At 44.4% G+C, this 18,530-nt stretch overlaps 2 protein-coding genes across 4 annotated transcripts in view; both read left to right on the top strand.

Moving 5' to 3' along the window:
- The first annotated feature begins 17 nt into the window (after positions 1-17).
- LOC311133001 (uncharacterized protein KIAA0232-like) lies at positions 18-13,835 on the top strand. 2 transcript variants are annotated; one of them, XM_084166418.1, is made up of 8 exons: positions 18-307; positions 5,259-5,821; positions 6,052-6,195; positions 8,091-8,160; positions 8,255-8,336; positions 8,509-11,920; positions 12,028-12,136; positions 12,964-13,835. In XM_084166418.1, exons 2-8 carry the CDS (start codon positions 5,588-5,590, stop codon positions 12,978-12,980), a joined length of 4,068 nt encoding a protein of 1,355 aa, XP_084022544.1. In that variant the 5' UTR covers positions 18-307; positions 5,259-5,587; the 3' UTR covers positions 12,981-13,835. The 2 variants fall into 2 exon arrangements, with proteins under 2 accessions (XP_084022544.1, XP_084022545.1); XM_084166419.1 differs by lacking the exons at positions 18-307; positions 5,259-5,821; positions 6,052-6,195 and adding an exon at positions 7,126-7,188.
- A 3,282-nt stretch (positions 13,836-17,117) lies between these two features.
- LOC311132425 (TBC1 domain family member 14-like) overlaps positions 17,118-18,530 on the top strand; it is a gene marked incomplete at its 5' end in the record, with an annotated part of 62,633 nt that continues 61,220 nt past the window's right edge. Inside the window, 2 exons of one of the 2 annotated variants that reach the window (XM_084165717.1) lie at positions 17,118-17,153; positions 17,518-17,682. In XM_084165717.1, coding sequence (XP_084021843.1) covers positions 17,634-17,682 — 49 coding nt within the window. Of the gene's footprint in view, positions 17,154-17,444; positions 17,683-18,530 lie in introns of those variants that run through there. The other variant, XM_084165716.1, reaches the window with a different exon arrangement.

The raw sequence follows: 18,530 nt of genomic DNA, 5'->3' as shown, positions 1-18,530 counted from the left end.
GCTGATGATCTCCTAAGCCTGTGTTTACCACATACCATATTTTCGACATTTATCCAAGTACCCTACAAAAAATAAATTAATTTCCCCATAGGCTGTGTCCAATGAACCATGGCAGAGTTAGTGCCTACAAAAAGACGCCATTAGTATTGCTCTCTTTTGAAAACAGCGCAGTCGTGCGTCGCGGTTGCCGCTCGTCGTCCATGATATGTGATGCTACTGCAGAGGATTCCGGAGCTCGAGCTCGGAACGGCAGCGGGAGAGAAGTAAATGCTCCCCCTCTTCTCCTCTTTACTTCAAGTAACGGCAGGTAAGTAAAACAATATTTTGCCGTATATTTTAATAATACTGTTTACAAAACAGCGTAATGCACCGGTTTTCAACTTGCGTTCCTGTTACATAGTGAGAATTCGTGGCGCATGTTTTTTTTATTTTTAAACGTCTCCGGTCCCGGTTAGGTCAGCCTCCTTCTCTATCGTTTCACAACAACTTTGTCGGAATGTTGTTGTACTTTGCGGTGATTTGATGGGACTTCTCATTTTCATTGTTTTTCCCCCCACACTGAATTCCCAAAATTGTATGGATTACGAATGTTGTATCGTTTAACTTTAAGGAAATGACTTGCCGTTGATGGAAAACCGGGTTCTGTAATTCCACCATCATAGCAGCAGTCAGTCAACGGTCACCTGCCCAGACGTCTACTGCTAGCTAGCTAACTATCTAACGGTAGAACTGCGTCAGGCTGACACTGACAATGTCATTCAATAATATTTTAAATATTAACATTTCCCCAATGAATATCCTAGGCAACAGATCAATCATTTATAGGTGTTTTATCACTGGACGTGGACGACTAACTAGCTAACTAAGCTAATAGTAGTTATCCTCCTAGCTAACGTTAACCTTAGTGTGCTAGCCAACGGTAGCTTCTGTAAACTGTCGCCATTCCAGTGAAAGGTCGGCGCTGGCTGTTAAACAGGCAAGGAAAACATTTGCTCGTTTTTAATGAAACGTTAATTTAATGTTAGATAGCTAATAACTTAACGTTGTAACGTTAACTAACGCTAGTTGAATTTTGACTGTTTGCCATAACCCTGGATAGTCGAATATGTGTGCGGTACTGCTAGCTAGCTAACTAACTAGGGTTAGCTATCTAACGTTAGCTAGTTAACTAGCTTCGTTTTAGTGTCGAGCATGAAATGGCTAGCTCGTAAAGAAAAGTCATACACCGCTAGCTAACGGTAGATTTGTGCTTATCAACTGACTGACTGTCTCCCATTGGCTAACGTGAACGCTGGTTAGTTAGCTAGCTAACGTTATCTATCATGCAGAAGAATCCATGACTACCGTTCGTTGGCTAGCCAACCAGGCAGCTGCCAGTGTCAAGGAAGTTTGCTGAAGCCAGCCACTCTTGAGATAAACGCCGAAGCGTCTCCTGTCATTTGTTCGCTAGCTAGATTGCAATCTACAGTGACATATATTATATGGTGCAAGCCCAACGAACGTTCGACCACATTTGATTTGATCAGCTGTTGGCCATAACAAGATGTTGCAAACGTTTTATGGTAAAATAAATATTTTCGACAACTATATTGCTCTTTTAGTTAAGTTTGTGTTGGATGCTAACTATTTGTACTACCAAGTTTACCAATTGTTGCTGTATGAAATATTTGCATGGGTATGCCTACTGTAAAGCCCCTTACCTTTTGCCCATTTGATGACTATAACGGGTAACCCATAACATGACTGTTATTGAGTGAAAAGAAGGCCACCCAATCAAATCGGTTCAGCCTCCATTTGCTCTTCACGTCATTCCCCGTGCTAATCCACTATCAGGCCACAAAAACAAGTGGTGAGAGCCTGTCTGTATGCTGCCATATGAAACAGATTAATTTGACAGTGGCTGGGCTTCCTCCTTTGGGTGCCTGGCTGCATAACAAGGCTACTGAAATGTTTAGATCTTAATTTATAGATTAATATGCTGCACCAGTTTGCTTTCCTGCCATACAAATTTAATCAGTTCAGGTGTACTATTGGAGTTCAGGTGCGATTATTATTATTCCAAAGGGGGTCAGGTCACTCTTTATAACTTGGTGCTTGTTGTGGTCTTATGGGCTTACAGTTGTGGGGGTGATCACTGTCATGTGAGATACTTTCTCTAGGGCCAGAACACTCTGGGTGTAGTTGAATACAGATTAAGTGCCTTGATCATAGGGTTAAAGTCAACCTGGCCTGAGTCACTCCACGGTGGGACCTGTTCCACAACATCGCACCTTAACCACCCAGTTTGACATCAATGTTCCTAGCAAGACGCCCTTACGTAGGATGACTCGCATAGCTTGCATGTTTTACATATTACTCCGACACACATCGTGGAATTTGCTTACACATTGACTAGCCTAAAATCAAGATGCATCAGAACTTTTGTCCATTGGGTCAGGAGTATAGCCTACGTTCAGTAGGCCTAACTGACTGCACTTGTTAAGTGTGATGGTAGGAGGCAGTATGGGAGCTTACAAAACTCACACCCTTTACAGGATGCCCTTAATGTAACTCATTTAGGCTCCTGTGTCATTCCCTAGGTTGCTGTCTGCATGGGTTAAAAGAGCACAGGCTCTCTTAGGAGCCTATTAACAAGCTGGTGTCAGAGACCAGCACTATCAACAGCCATTAAAAACCATCCGTGGGGAGGAACAGGCTGTACTTGGGCAGGGTGGGAGCTGATGCAGCCCGTAGTAACCAAGAAACAATGTGCATTGGTTCATTACAAGATGTTCTCTTCAGCACACCTGCATGTCAATTATGATCCCCATTATTCCTATACAGTTTCACAGCGAGCTAGTCTATTCCATTCCATTTGAAATATGAATCATATTTTCTCTGTTTGGCTTGGCATTCTTTTAAATTAATTGGGTCCCAAAGCAACTGAGGTCATCTAGGTCAGATCTTTGAAATCAGACTGAACAAGGTCAACAAGCCATATTATGTTAATGTAAAGTAGCTACAGTGGGGAGAACAAGTATTTGATACACTGCCGATTTTGCAGGTTTTCCTACTTACAAAGCATGTAGAGGTCTGTCATTTTTATCATAGGTACACTTCAACTGTGAGAGACGGAATCTAAAACAAAAATCCAGAAAACCACATTGTATGATTTTTAAGTAATTAATTTGCATTTTATTGCATGACATAAGTATTTGATACATCAGAAAAGCAGAACTTAATATTTGGTACAGAAACCTTTGTTTGCAATTACAGAGATCATATATTTCCTGTAGGTCTTGACCAGGTTTGCACACACTGCAGCAGGGATTTTGGCCCACTCCTCCATACAGACCTTCTCCAGATCCTTCAGGTTTCGGGGCTGTTGCTGGGCAATACAGACTTTCAGCTCCCTCCAAAAATGTTCTATTGGGTTCAGGTCTGGAGACTGGCTAGGCCACTCCAGGACCTTGAGATGCTTCTTACGGAGCCACTCCTTAGTTGCCCTGGCTGTGTGTTTCGGGTCGTTGTCATGCTGGAAGACCCAGCCACAACCCATCTTCAATGCTCTTACTGAGGGAAGGAGGTTGTTGGCCAAGATCTTGCGATACATGGCCCCATCCATCCTCCCCTCAATACGGTGCAGTCGTCCTGTCCGCTTTGCAGAAAAGCATCCCCAAAGAATGATGTTTCCACCTCCATGCTTCACGGTTGGGATGGTGTTCTTGGGGTTGTACTCATCCTTCTTCTTCCTCCAAACACGGCGAGTGGAGTTTAGACCAAAAAGCTCTATTTTTGTCTCATCAGACCACATGACCTTCTCCCATTCCTCCTCTGGATCATCCAGATGGTCATTGGCAAACTTCAGACGGGCCTGGACATGCGCTGGCTTGAGCAGGGGGACCTTGCGTGCGCTGCAGGATTTTAATCCATGACGGCGTAGTGTGTTACTAATGGTTTTCTTTGAGACTGTGGTCCCAGCTCTCTTCAGGTCATTGACCAGGTCCTGCCGTGTAGTTCTGGGCTGATCCCTCACCTTCCTCATGATCATTGATGCCCCACGAGGTGAGATCTTGCATGGAGCCCCAGACCGAGGGTGATTGACCGTCATCTTGAACTTCTTCCATTTTCTTCCAGTTGTTGCCTTCTTACCAAGCTGCTTGCCTATTGTCCTGTAGCCCATCCCAGCCTTGTGCAGGTCTACAATTTTATCCCTGATGTCCTTACACAGCTCTCTGGTCTTGGCCATTGTGGAGAGGTTGGAGTCTGTTTGATTGAGTGTGTGGACAGGTGTCTTTTATACAGGTAACGAGTTCAAACAGGTGCAGTTAATACAGGTAATAAGTGGAGAACAGGAGGGCTTCTTAAAGAAAAACTAACAGGTCTGTGAGAGCCGGAATTCTTACTGGTTGGTGATCAAATACTTATGTCATGCAATAAAATGCAAATTAATTACTTAAAAATCATACAATGTGATTTTCTGGATTTTTGTTTTAGATTCCGTCTCTCACAGTTGAAGTGTACCTATGATAAAAATTACAGACCTCTACATGCTTTGTAAGTAGGAAAACCTGCAAAATCGGCAGTGTATCAAATACTTGTTCTCCCCACTGTATGTTGCGAGGAATTGCTTTGTATTAATTGTAATTCTTCTAAGCCAAGGGCCTACACTGAGTGTACAAAACATTAGGAACACCTGCTCTTTCCATGACATAAACTGACCAGGTAAATCCAGGTGAAAGCTATGATCCCTTATTGATGTCACTTGATAAATCCACTTCAATCAGTGTAGATGAAGGGGTGGAGACAGGTTAAATATGGATTTTAAGCCTTGACACAATTGAGACATTGATTGTGTATGTGTGCCATTCAGAGGGTGACTGGGCAAGACAAAATATTTAGGTGGCTTTGAACAGGGTTTGTTAGTAGGTGCCAGGTTCACCGCAGTTTGAGTGTCAAGAACGGCAACGCTGCTTGTTTTTTTCACGCTCAACAGTTTTCCATGTGTATCAAAAATAGTCCACCAACCTAAGGACATCCAGCCAACTTGACACAACTGTGGGAAGCATGGGCCAGCATCCTTGTGGTACTCTTTTGACACCTACGTCCATGCCCTGATGAATTGAGGCTGTTCTGAGGGCACAAAGGGTGCAACTCAATATTATGTTCCTAATGTTTTGTACACTCGGTGTATATCATGGTGTAACAGAATAGGCCTACCTTGTGTAACATTAAATGCAACACAGAGATGTGACGCAAGTCTGTTTCCTATCTTTCAGGTCGTGCCGGTGAAGTAAGCCGTAGCCCAACATGATCCCCTCCGACTGAGACGCAAACACGTCTAGTGTTTTGCCAAACAGCTGATAGCTTTCATCAGTTAAAGCCATGCCTGACGAGTGAAGTTCCCTATTTGCTCACAGAAAAAAAAACAGCACCCTACATGTTTTTCCATGTAGCCTCCTCCCTGTGTGTCCTGCTAGAGTAAACCCCCCCCCCCCCCCCTCCAGATAGGCAATACTGCCCTGTCCCCTCTCCGCACCACCGCCCCTCCATATCCACCCGTCACAATGCTGCTCCACCTCAGAATGGCCAACACCTAAAGATTCCCATGCGTCCAGTGAGCGACGAGTCGGACGGTCCTGCTCCTCTTGAAAGCTTCTCGTGCCCCCTAACCCCAGTCAGCCCCCTGCTGCCCGCCTCAGAGATGTCCCTGCTCCACTCTCTGGGCCCAGTGCAGAGCTGGCTGGGCCAGGAGCTGGAGAAGTGCGGGATCGACGCCATGATCTACACCCGCTACGTCCTCAGCCTGCTCCTGCATGATAATTACGACCTGCAGGATCAGGTTGGTGTCCAGCAGCGGCAATGTCTTGTTACAAACGTTATGGTATCTAGTTCCCCCACTTAGTTAAACATACACATAGCCAATGAAGAAGATGTTCTGTTTAGTATTGATTTGAGTCAGTTGATTTGATCTATTTGATTTCTTACACTTTCAATATTTTAAAACATGCTTTTCCCTTTCCTGTGTAGACGAGCTGTGTGGTTAAATAGCTGATGTAAATGTGTGCGCAGGAGAATGACATCTTGTTGGGCTGGGAGAAGGGAACTGGGAAGAAATGGGCCAAGAGTAAGAAGAGAGGAGGAGGGACGGATCTGAGTCTGGAGGAGATAAAGAAACAAGCCGCTGTGCAATGTCTGCGTTCAGCATCTGATGAAGTAAGTGCCGTTCCGCCCCCCCAGTGTCGCAACAAATTGGTTCTATTCACCCTGGGATTTTTGTGCGCTTGCGGTCTACTCACAGCATTGCTCGTGCACTCTTTGAAGCTTGAGTATTCGGGAGCAAAACATAGACTGATGGTTGGTACAGCAGATCAGTGGTTATTTTTTAAACACACCAGCCTGTAAGCTACAAAGCTGAACATGTTGAATCAATGAAGGACGCATGTGTATGTGTAAATTGGCTAATGATCCGTGTCTGTCAGGACTGTGTTACTGTAATTCTGCGCCTTTTGCCTGTTGAAGTTCAGTCATGCAGATATGAATTGCATAAATCATGGTGAACGGTCATTGCATAAAGCAAATTCCCTGTAAGGGGAACAGGGGAAGACCCTCAGTCAAACCACCATCGTAATCATGTGATACTTGGCATTGGCCAGGCTCATTTTTGTGATTACTCTCCTGATATAATGAGAGTTTACTGGCGAGGTTGGATTGAGTTTAGCAGAGGGAAGAATTGTGAAATGGTGAAAGACTCCCATTTGCTCTAACACTTTTACACTGTATTGAGATTGTTATGGGTGACCTTGCAGAGGTTTCCTTGCATTTTAAGTTCACCGTTTTAATAAGCCTGCATTATAATCTTTCTGTGCCCTTTTTCAAGCAAAATCTGATAGAATTTGCTGACGTTTTCCTTAGCGGTTGGTTGTTTGGCAGTAGTATAGTATCGGCAGTAGCGTGAGGGCTGGGGTAGAGCTGGAGGGTGGGTGTGTGTGTGGGGTGGGGGGGGGGGGAGTGTCTGCAAGGCAGAGGAGGAGTGATCTGCTCTCTGGGTACTGGACTCTGCAGTCTATTTTTTTTTTTTTTAGCCAGCACACGCTGCACGGGATTGCAGCATAGAGAGTGGAGAGTGCGTTGCCTGTCAGCTGACCGGCATTGGCACAATGAGGCAAGGAGAAACACAGGGCCAGGGGAGAAACTTGGAGCGGCATGGTATGGAATGTTACTTTCTGTTAGAAAGAGAGAGTGTGAGTTAAAAGATTTGGACTAGTCCCACCCTGGATATTGTGGTGGATATTTCTGTCCTCACTGAATGCAGTTGCTTTTCTGGCAGTGCCTGTTGCCTACCGGTCTGTTGACATGGCTGTCTTTTTAAATAGACCAGATCGTTGCAGGCCTTGTTTACAGCAAACGGATTACTTAATCTTTGTTCAGAGAGTAGGATATCAGTGGCTATAAGGAAGAAGTAGGCGTCTGAGAGGTCCTAGTTTGGCTAATGCCTGATGTTTTCTAAGTGTTTAGATGGAAAGACAGGAGGTGGTTGTTTGGGCTATGCTTAGTCATTTCTCCCTCACTGCTAAATTGAAAAGTCATGGTACAGCATGTCCGGGCTCTGACAGTCAGCTGGTTAGACTTCTGTCAGGCCCATGTTAATACCCTCTAGTCAGTGTTACAATGGGGTCAAAGTTATTTAAGCAATAAGGCATGAGGGGGGGGGTGGTATATGGCCAATATACCACGGCTAAGGGCTGTTCTTAGGCACGACGCAACGCGAAGAACAAAGCCCCGAGGTGCCTTATTGCTATTATAAACTGGTTACCAATGTAATTATAGCAGTAAAAATAAATGTTTTGTCATACCCGTGGTATACGGTCTGATATACCACGGCTGTCAGCCAATCAGCATTCAGGGCTCGAACCACCCAGTTTATAATGTTGGATACATCCAATCACTTTATGAATGGTCTGAAAGATGCATATGTTTTTATTAATGTTCATTCACTGCTGTTTCGCACACAGGGCTCATTAGGTTATTCTGTTTAGATTCTCTTCAATGGACTCTTGGCCAGATACATTCTTAGATGTTACATATTCTCCCTTCTTTTTCCCCCAAAGAACTCTGGAATTGAGAGCCTGGTAGAGGAGCTTTGCTCCAAACTCAAGGACATCCAAAATAAACAGAAAGGTTTGCATCTTTGGTTTATACATTTTCTGCCCTGTTATAACAAAGTAGTAAATATGACTCCTTCTTTATCGTATCAATTATAATCTGTTCACAGAAGAAAAACAGCTCAAGAAATCTGATGGATGTCAGTCTCCTGAAGGAGTTGAGTCCCCTTCCTCAAAGGACCAGGTTGAAATGTAAGTTGTTGTTTTACCCAAAACCACAATAATACTTCATTCATAATCATGTCCTGACTAGCTGGCACAACTATTCATATTTGATTTTGTTGTACGTCCATTAAAATATGTGCTTATTTATTTTATGTGCTTTGTTGTATTTAATTGACAACATTTTCTCTCCTTGTTGCAGGTATTATGAAGCCTTTCCTCCTTTGTCAGAGAGATCTGTTTGTCTCCAAGAGATCATGACGGTGTGGAACAAGGCTAAAGCCATTGCTTACTCCGGCTCATCATCTTCCGCGGCCCCGCAGACCAGCACCGACACCTCCTCCCCAAAAGATTGCAACAGCGATGGTGAAGCTGCTAAGGAGAGAACCCCTGAGGCATGCAGCACCACCACCAACCCAACCAGCCAGAGAGCCCAGCAGCGACGCAGCAAGAAAGAGAAAGAGAACCGATTCCATGGTGGCGCAACAGCAGAGGACCGAGCCGCCGTCCATGGCAAGAAGCAGGTGAGGCACAGGTCAGAGGGCAAGTATCGCCCTCGCTCCTGGTCCTCTGGTTCTAGTGAGGCTGGCTCGAGCTCTAGCGGGAACCAGGGTGACTCCAAAACGCCCAGCAGCAAGGCGGGCAGGATCAGGCACAAGTCCAAGGAGGCGGGCAGCAGGAGTAAGAGGGGGCGCAACAGCGGACAAGTGAAGCTAGCTCTGAAGGCCATCGACAAAGAGGAGCGGAGGAATGCTGGAGGCAGCAGCAGCAGTGCCACTGGAGGCCCTCCGAGGCAAACGCAGCTCTACAAAAAGGGCAAAAGGCAGCTGAAGGAGCTTCGAAAAGATCCAGGCTGGGGGGAAGCAAAGGAGTCCGGAGCTGAGGCCAGCAACAAAAAGGAGTACATGGAGGAGCCCCTGTGGTACACAGAGCCCATCACAGAGTATTTAGTACCGTTCAGTAGCAGAAGGAGCAAACTAGAAACAAAGTACCGGAGCAAGTTGCACTCTCCAGACGACTCGACTATGTCCACTGACTTAGGAAGGCTGTCTGAGAGAATGCAAGGCATCTGCATTGCCAACACAAGCTTCCAGAGGGCGTATCTGGCAGCGGGCACCTTCGTGGACGGGCACTTTGTTGAGGTGCCAGACGACGCAGACGAGGAGGCTACCGAACTCAATGGGACCTCAAGCTGCCCTCCGCCTGATGATGGTAAAGATTTAGATGACGAGCATCTGTCTGAATTCACTCACTTCTATGAAGTCGATATTTATCAATCCATATTGGATCCTAGTGCCTCAGACTCGGTACAAGAGAGTCGGATCTTGAGCATGATTCGACAGAAGAGCGAAGAGCAAAGAGACTTTGAGGCAGAATGTTGTTTAGTGTTAGATGGCCTTGAGCTGCAAGGGGAAAGTGCAATAAGGGTGGACTGTCAGGACGCTTTGGGAGCTGATGGGTTCTTCATGCAGGATTTGGAAAACATGGCTCAGGTCTGGGCATGTTATTCATCCTCTAGCTCTGAAGATATAGATGGAGAAAGCTTTGCAGGGGACTCTCCCGTTCGGCTCTCCCCCGCTTTGGACGGCGTTCCATTCACCATCGGCATGCTGCCTGGAAACCTGGAGGAGCCTCAACTCCCAGAAGCCACCAGTGAAGCGCCTGGTCTGAACTCCTCCTGCTTGTGTCTTTCTGAGCTGCAGTACGATAGCCCTACTCTTCCTTTTCTCACTGCTGGTCACGAAAACAACACAGATTCAAGTAGCTGTCTAGATCCACATTGTAACAAGCAGTCTCGTTTGTTAATATGGACCAAAAATAGTGCCTTTGATGAAACTGAACACTGTTCAAACCTTTCAACGCGAACCTGCAGTCCATGGTCGCATTCGGAAGAGACGCGTTCAGACAATGAGCAAATAAACGTTCAAACAGATGAGTCTGCTCTAATTGGCAATGAAGAGATTAATTTTATAATCCCTCCCATCTCTGGTACATACCTAGAGGAAGAAATCCTTGACTTTTTACAAGAAAACACTGGTCGCCAGTGCGAGGAGGCCAATGTAGGCACAGTGTCCAATCCGACCATCGCGAAGAAATCTAAATTGGAGTCCATTTGTGGAATAGCGTTAGAACAGGACGAGAGCAAACAGTACGACGCTGGCATGTTTTCAGATGACACAAACCAACAGAGTGACAACTACAGCAGCTCAGGGATAATAAAGGACATTTGGACAGCTATCGGAGATGGGGATCCCGCACTATCACTAGGTGAAGAGAAGCCAGGCAAGGGCTTGTTTTCCCAGGAGTCGAGCAGCTACCACAGCGGCTGTCTCGACTTGCAGGCAAAGGAAGTTGGTCCCATCCAAGGGCCTCCGAAGAAGGCAGTGCAACGCTCTGAATACCACCTGTGGGAAGACGGCCAGAACGGAGAGCAGGCCCCCCTGGCTAAAAACCAGCTTTCAAAGATGAATGCTTCCGGGGATTACATGACGCCGTCCAAGCCCTGGGACGTGAACCCTGAGAAGGACAACACGTCATTCATCCTGGGAGGAGTGTACGGCGAGCTGAAGACGTTCAGCAGTGACCAGGACTGGGCCGTGGTGCCGCCCGGCGACGCGAGAGGCAGCCTTCTACAGTGTGCCACTGCTGCCGCCTCGCCCTCTGGCTCAGACGTGGTAACCATTGCTGGTACAGACCGTGTGTTCATGAACACAGGCAGCTGCTTTGCCTCCGGCCACAAGCCCCTCTGGAGGCCCCTGGTCTCCTTCGGGCAGAGCGACCAGGCTACTAAAGGAGGTGGGGATGGATTGAATAAGGGATTTTCTTTCATCTTCCATGAAGACTTACTCGGATCCTGTGCAGGCTTCAGTGGCGAGGAGCCGGGGCTCGACTACCCGTTTGCGTCCTTTGATCTGAACAATCCGTTCTCTCAAGTCCTCCAGGTTGAGTGCTCCTTCGAGCCTGAGGACATGGCTTCGTTCAGCCCGGGGTTCAAGCCCAAATCTATATTGTGCTCGGACTCTGAGAATGAAGCTTTCCACCCACGGATATATGGCATCAACCGGACCACCCAGTACAGGGCCATCCGCATCTCCCCCAGGACTCACTTCCGACCCATATCAGCCGCAGAGTTGTCGCCCGGCGGAGGGAGTGAGTCGGAGGTTGAGTCCGAGAAAGAAGAGGAGATGAGTGTTCCTGTCCTGGCCCCGCCAGATATCTCAGATGACCCTCAGGCCGACCTCAAACCGCTAGAGGAGGACGCAGAAAACGAGGGCCCATGCTACGGGAAGTCAGAACTGGAATCTGGGAAGTTCCTGCCCAGATTAAAGAAGTCTGGCATGGAGAAGAGTGCCCAGACCTCACTGGATTCTCAGGAGGGCTCCAGCACCCTCTTGCCAGTTGCTGAGCAAGAGATTTGCTTGGACTGCGAAATGGCGGCTGCAGCAGCAGCAGGAGCAGCAGCAGCATCGACGGCGAGCGGACGGATGGATGTCCCAGTCGACAAGATTCAGAAGGAAGACTCCTGCAGGGAAAAGGAAGCCTGTAAATGTGCAGCAGCAGGTCAGAGTCCCACATATGGGAAAACCTATGACTTCGTTGAAGATTTGCATGAGGTAAGAATCTTACAGAAATGTCGGGTTGTTGGATCAGAATTTACCTTTTTGATTTGTGAAACAGTTTTCCCTTCATTAGACTAATGCTTTCCATTTTTTATTTATAGTTCCCGCTATTAAATATTAGCGGACAGGGACGAACTGGCAGCCAGCAAGATGAGTGCTGGTGGCAGAACACAATCTGTCCCCCCCTTTTCCCTGGATCTCAGTGTACAGGTAAGCTCAGAGTTATAGTAAATCTATGTATCTTGGGCCGAAGGCTAAGATGACTTCAGAAGTATTGGTTTACTATACAGCTGGAAACTTTGAGGTTTGTTTGTTTGTTTGTTTGTCCCGACATACAGATGAGTCATGAATTGGTAATATATTGTTTATATACAACTAGGCTACTTAGTTTAAACTGAATTACAAATGTTTAAATGTGTATCTTAGTTGCAAGTATTCAGCATTCAGTCAGCATAGTCATTCCTATATGTGTGAGCTGTTCAGAGTGCTTTAGAACAGGGTTTCCCAAACTCTGTTGTGCCCCCAAACTTGGTCCTGCCCCCCCCCCCCCCCGGGTGCACATTTTGGTTTTTGCCCTAGCACTACACAGCTGATTCAAACCAACTCATGACTTGCCTAGTTAAATGAAGGTAAAACCCCCCCCCCCCCCCCCACCACCAACAAAAATCTAACTTTGATTATTTGATTCAGCTGTGTAGTGCTAGGGCAAAAACCAAAATGTGCACCCAGGGGGGGGAAACCATGCTTTAGAATAGAAATGCCAACACCAGAGAGCTCTCTCTCGCTACCTCTCTCTACCCCCCTCTCACTCTCGCTCTCTCTCTACCTCTCTCTACCCCCCCCCCCCCCCCTCTCTCTCTCTCTCTACCCCCCCCCCCCCCCCCCCAGTGACACCATCTTTAAACAAGTTCCAGTTAACACACATTTAATCAGTAATCAAATACCAACTGTTTCAGTCTTGCTTTGAGCGGAGGATAAATGAACACATGCCCTGTGCACAAGCTCATCTTTCTCAGCCACTGTCTTTATTCTCGCAGGGAGCAGCAACATCTGAGAAGTCCAGCTCTGTGGAGAGGAAGCCTATCGTCAGGAAGATATAGCCTCTTCTCCTTTGACTGCACCTCTACTTGCAGAAATATGGGGGACACCTCAGGACTGGGAAACCATAGGTTTCTGGACGGAGGAACCTCTCCTCCACATCCCACCCCTAACCCTGCTGATTTTCATTTACTAACTTGAATCTTGTGTAATCAACAACAACAAAAAGGCGCAAGTAGGAAAAACTCGAATATGTTCTACATGTCTTCATGTGATCCCATATCTGAAGACGTATGCATTTTAGATTGGTTTTAGTTGATTCTTTCAGACATAATTCATCATAATTAGAGTCAGTTAGATATTAGGGACAGTCTTGTGTTTTTTCCCTCCATCGTTTTTTTTCCAACCTTGTTTTTGCTTTTGACCTAGGATACTGGTAGTTATGGTGTCCGAATGGTTGTGCATGTGCCTGTCCTACTAGTCTCACTCCTTCTTTTCTAGTGTAACTGCTGCAATTTCCATGATGTGACTGTGATGCCACTCTTCATAACGTAGTATGAAAGCACCGCGATCTCTTTTTCTTATCATTCAGAAAGAATGTGGAGATTTGAGTTGGATGTTTATTTAGGTGACATGGGTGCCTTTTCTGACTGTGAAGGAAAGGGAAAGAATGTGTGCATCTTTCCCCTCAAAAATCCCCCCCCCCCCCAGAAGTGTGCAAAGTTGATTTAAATGAGTATATGATTTTGGGTGAATGTCCGTTTTTCAGAACCTTAGTAGTAGACCTAGTAGAAATGGTTTGTAAGGCAAAAAAAAGTATAAATCTACCAAAAAATATCTACATTAAAAATACAAAACTGCTGTTCAATGCAAAAAAAGCAAGAAAAAAAGCAAGGTTGAGTTCAATTTTGGGAGTGATGGCCCTTTATAAAAAATATTTCAGTATAGCCATTTCTAGAGGCACCGATTTGCTGCAATTGAAAGTTTATTTTGTAAACCCCATAGTACAAACAAACAACATTTCTGTAGCAGTTTCGATATTGTGGCTGTGATATGGAGATCCTGTAGTTTTTGGTTTGTTGAGGCAGAGTGGAAGAATCAGTTGATCTTTTGGAGAAAATAATTGTGTGACTTGATGGTTCTCGCTTTGTGACTTTGGTTTTTATTTTAAAGAAGATTTAAGATTTTAAGAACTTTTAACTAGTAAGTTAACTGGCCTGTAATAACCAATGGAAAGAAATACTTAGTTATTTGATTTCAATCTTGTTATCAGATTGACAGTCTATTACATATAATATAGTGTCACCTATGTTAATCCTACTGGAAGGTCTACAGCAGAAGCAGGATTTTAAAGGCAATGCATTTCTACCCAGACACTACTTAAGAGCATAATATAAAACATTCAAGGAAAAGGTGATCAACCAAAAATAATAACATAATTCCATCGTATGACAATATTTTTTTATTTTGAGGTGTTTTACTTTGATCTTTTTTGGTATACAGTATATCCTTTAAGTATCCAGAAATGTCTACACTTTTTTTTTTTGTGTGCGTACGTGTCTGCATTGAACACGTATAGAAATTGGTTCAAAATGACATTTGTTAGAACTTTATCAAGAGAAATGTAAAACACATTTACAAGAATGCAAATGCATTTTTTGCCCCAACCCCTCTAAGTGCACGTGCACAAACTTGAGTTTAATCAGAGGCCCGAAGATGTTGGATTGATCGTTTCTGTGGCCTGTGCATTGACTATTAAATCGTGAGTCGGCACACATCTTTAGACTAAATGCGTTTTGTTTTCTATGTGCGTTGTGCTCATCATTATCACTGCAGTGGTTTATTTCAGTTTTTGGTTCCCTCCTTCCGCTTCAAAATATTCTTTTATAATGTTTTTTTTTTTTTTTGAGGAAGAGCTGGGTAAATATTTTAGTCCTCAGAAGACCGAGGAATTGAAGCACAGGCAACAAATGTTTGTTACCATCCCTCCATGTACTCTTGTGATGCATCTGTTGCGCAGTCCAAAATATGTCCGCCAACAGTGTGTGCACACTGGTTCTAATGCACTGTCACAGGGCACAGTGTCTCCACTGCGAGCACAGTTATTGATCCTATGTTTTTTTATTATTATTATTATTCATCGACCTCTTAATGGACAACGGTATCTTGAGTTGGTATGGCAAAGTCGATAACGAACCATTTTCAATTTGCCAGGGCCTCGATGTCTGCCCCATAATTGTGGCGTTTGTTCTTCACTTGTGTTCAACCGATAGAAACTTGAATGAAAGACTGCTCTGAAAATGTCAGACTACTTTCAATTATTTTATTTAGACAGTTGTCAGTCACTCAGGAATACTTAAATACTAAATATGTTTTTTCAAAGTAGGTGGAAAACACTTCATTCTGTGGCAGTGCATCAGTACTTTCATTCAAGCATTAATTTATTACTGAAACTTCATTTTGATATTTGAGCAAAAAAATGGACAGGCGTTTATTAATCCCAAGCTTCCTACAGAGTTAATTGTACAGCACTTAGTTGTAGAGCTAAGCCGACCGAGCCGTTTGAGATTGCATAAGAAATGTGAGGGGGACCTTTCATTGTCCTCGGTCATATGCAAAATCTTGGCGCATGCAAACTTAAACATTCAAACGTATGTGGAGAAAAGTCACTCCGTTTATTTTGCATGGCTTATTTTTCAGTGCGGGAGAGCTGAGAAAATAGACTGAACTGTTATGGAGTGTCTTTTCAAATAAGAGCAGCATGTCAACATCACACTCCATCTAAGTTAAATAAAACAACAGGTTTTGTATATGAAAATAAGTACAGGCCAGGGTAAAGCAGTGACTTTCTATTGTTTTTTACTTTGTGTGTGTGTGTGTGTGAATGTGTGAGAGACCGAGTAACAGCACCTACATGGGAGTTTGAAGGAAATGCATTAATTTGTTTTTCTGTTTATATGAGGGGGGGGGGGGAGTTTGGCGAGAAAATGCATCAAGTGAGAGAGTATGCATTTGAAACTACATTGACGAAGTTTAACAAATTGAGTTTTGATTGCACTGTGGTCTGAAGAACATAGCATATCCGGCATTGAAAACCAGAGTTTTCCTAGTCTCTACTAGATGACACCCTCCCATCCCTCATCCTCCTCCCATCTGTCTCAAGTGGTTGTATTGTTCTAATTTCATGTACACCCTGAGTAAATTATTTTGTTTCATTGTGGAGTTTCTTAACATCTAATAAAGGAATAAACCAAATCACCCCAGGTTCTGTTAATGTTTCTTATTATGCATTTGCACCATGTTCACTGTGCTTTAGAGGGCTCTGCCAAGAGTTCAGTGTTATCAGTGGGCATAATAAAGGTAGTTGTTGAGAATATCAATCTAGAGCCTTCAAACTCAACTCTGGACCTCGAAGCCACTGTATTGTTTCATTGTTCCCCTTTTAATCAGAGACTGATTTAGACCTGGGACGCCAGGTGTGTGTGCAATTAATTATCAAGTAGAACCGAAAACCAGCAGGCTCCGGACCTAGTAGGGTAAGAGTTGAGTAACCCTGATCTAGGGGATTCGATATCGGTGTAAAGACAGACCCCTTCCAAGGAGGCAGTATTCTGCAGAAATAAAAAATATCCTTCCTGGTTCCACTAGAGGGCTGACTGATACAGTAGTCCTAATGTTACAGCCTTGCTTACTGTGGTGAAATATATTTTGAAAACGTTTATTTGTTCTTGAATTTCTGAACTGAAATTGACACTTTAAATGATTTGGTCATAAAGTGATGCTGACTCTTATGTTCTGGATATCTGTAAGAGGAGATTAAGTGAAAAGAATGGAAAACCTATGGTATTATGGTATTTGCTTTTACATAATAGCAGATAACCGTAATCAAACAATAATCCTGCAGAGAACACATCAATCAACAAAGTTGTTTCATCGTCACCTGGCGTCCTAGTATACATCTAACAAGGAATCATGCCATAAGGTTCCTGGACGAGTTGACTAGGCTACTTTGAAATTATTGTACTGTTTCATGAAGCGATAGGGACATCGGATAGAGACAATGGGACGATTATTTACGCCTTGACGACTGACAGGTGAATCCATCGATGCTGTAGTCTTTCTTGGCTCGATTAGATTGTCCTCTAGTCGGTAAGTTTATTTTAAAATGGCGGCGGAAGCACCGAGACAGGTATGTTATTACGAAGACTGGATAAACTTGCCTATTGTATTTATCATTTAATTTTTACTTATACAAATTGTGTAGTTATTTAGTGCTATGTTGTAACATTTGAGCAAAACTATCGACTGTTCCATTTGGCTTGAATAGAGGAAAAGGGAGGCATATAAAAGCGACGTATCATTTGAGACTTTGGCAAGTGCTCGAGCGAGTCGTTCGACAAGTTGACATTTGTGTCACTTTTAAGCCACCAAAATGCCACACTCGTACCGCTCGTATTTTGACCTGTCACTACCAAATGAGATGTTTTGTGTGTGTGTTATTGAGTCCTCTAAAAGCGTACTTGACGTAGACTATTTCCTCTGTGAACGCCAAGCTTCGCTGAGAGCGGAGGTGAGGGTGGGTTGCAGCAGTGCATCATCATCATCATCATGGACCGCCCGAGGAGCCAACAGCAACCTGAGGTGTCGACAGCCCACCTGTAGCATTAACATGGCACATTCCACGGAGGGGATCAAAGACCGGAGAGGAAGCGAAAGTGGTACGTAGACTGTTGTTGGCATTTTATTTAGGCTAGAAATGGAGAGCTTGAGCAACAGGTGGACGATGTAGCGGCCTATGCAAATGAGTAGCCTATTAAATAAATAGGCATTATTATTGCCTGTGACACACAATTATCTGAAATTCATAATGATTGCCACTCCAGCCTAATTGTGCATAGCCTGCAGACTACAGTCACTGTGTTACTGAACAGGATTTTCTAGTCATTACATCTCCATTAATAATGAGATTTGAGAACAATGCAATTTTGCACTAGGTGTGTTCAGGGTGTGTTGAGGATTCACACTTGTCAAAATGAACAGGCCTAGGCTCATTCAGTTCCACTGAGAGATCTTTGTCTTCAGTCTGTCCAGGTTTGTCATCTTCAGTACAGTCACGTTGTCAGTGTTGTGTGTGTAAAAGAGATCCCTTTTTCATGGGTATGTATTATAATTACAGTATTTTGTTCTCTCTAGTAGATGTGCTTAATTTTGCATGGAGATGAGGAAGTGTAGCATCTAGTCTGTATTCTATCTCAAGCATTGTTATTTGTGTAGCCTGGTCGTTGATAGTATGTGTGTGTGTGTATATATATATGCATGCCATATAGCAGAAGCTTTTATCCAAAGCGACTTAGTCATGCGTGCATCAATTTTACGTATGGGTGGTCCCGGGAATCGAACCCACTACCCTGGTGTTACAAGCGCCATGCTCTTCCAACTGAGCGACAAAGGACTTCTCTGCATAAGTATGCAATGTGAAATGTTTTGTCCTTGCCTTACTGTGAAGCTACAGTGCCTTTGGAAAGTATTCAGACCCCTTGCTTTTTTCCACATTTTGTTACGTTAC

Source organism: Coregonus lavaretus (assembly GCF_964263955.1).
Source record: "Coregonus lavaretus genome assembly, chromosome: 7".
In the NCBI taxonomy this organism is placed as follows: domain Eukaryota; kingdom Metazoa; phylum Chordata; class Actinopteri; order Salmoniformes; family Salmonidae; genus Coregonus; species Coregonus lavaretus.
This window is presented reverse-complemented; position numbering and strand designations above follow the sequence as displayed.

What these genes read in the sequence shown, in the direction of transcription:
- LOC311133001 (XM_084166418.1), top strand. Translation starts at nt 5,588, where the DNA reads ATGCGTCCAGTGAGCGACGAGTCGGACGGTCCTGCTCCTCTTGAAAGC. An exon ending in TGCGTTCAGCATCTGATGAA is followed by an intron (nt 6,196 to 8,090) that starts GTAAGTGCCGTT and finishes TTTCCCCCAAAG; the next exon opens with AACTCTGGAATTGAGAGCCT. An exon ending in TCGTTGAAGATTTGCATGAG is followed by an intron (nt 11,921 to 12,027) that starts GTAAGAATCTTA and finishes TTTTATTTATAG; the next exon opens with TTCCCGCTATTAAATATTAG.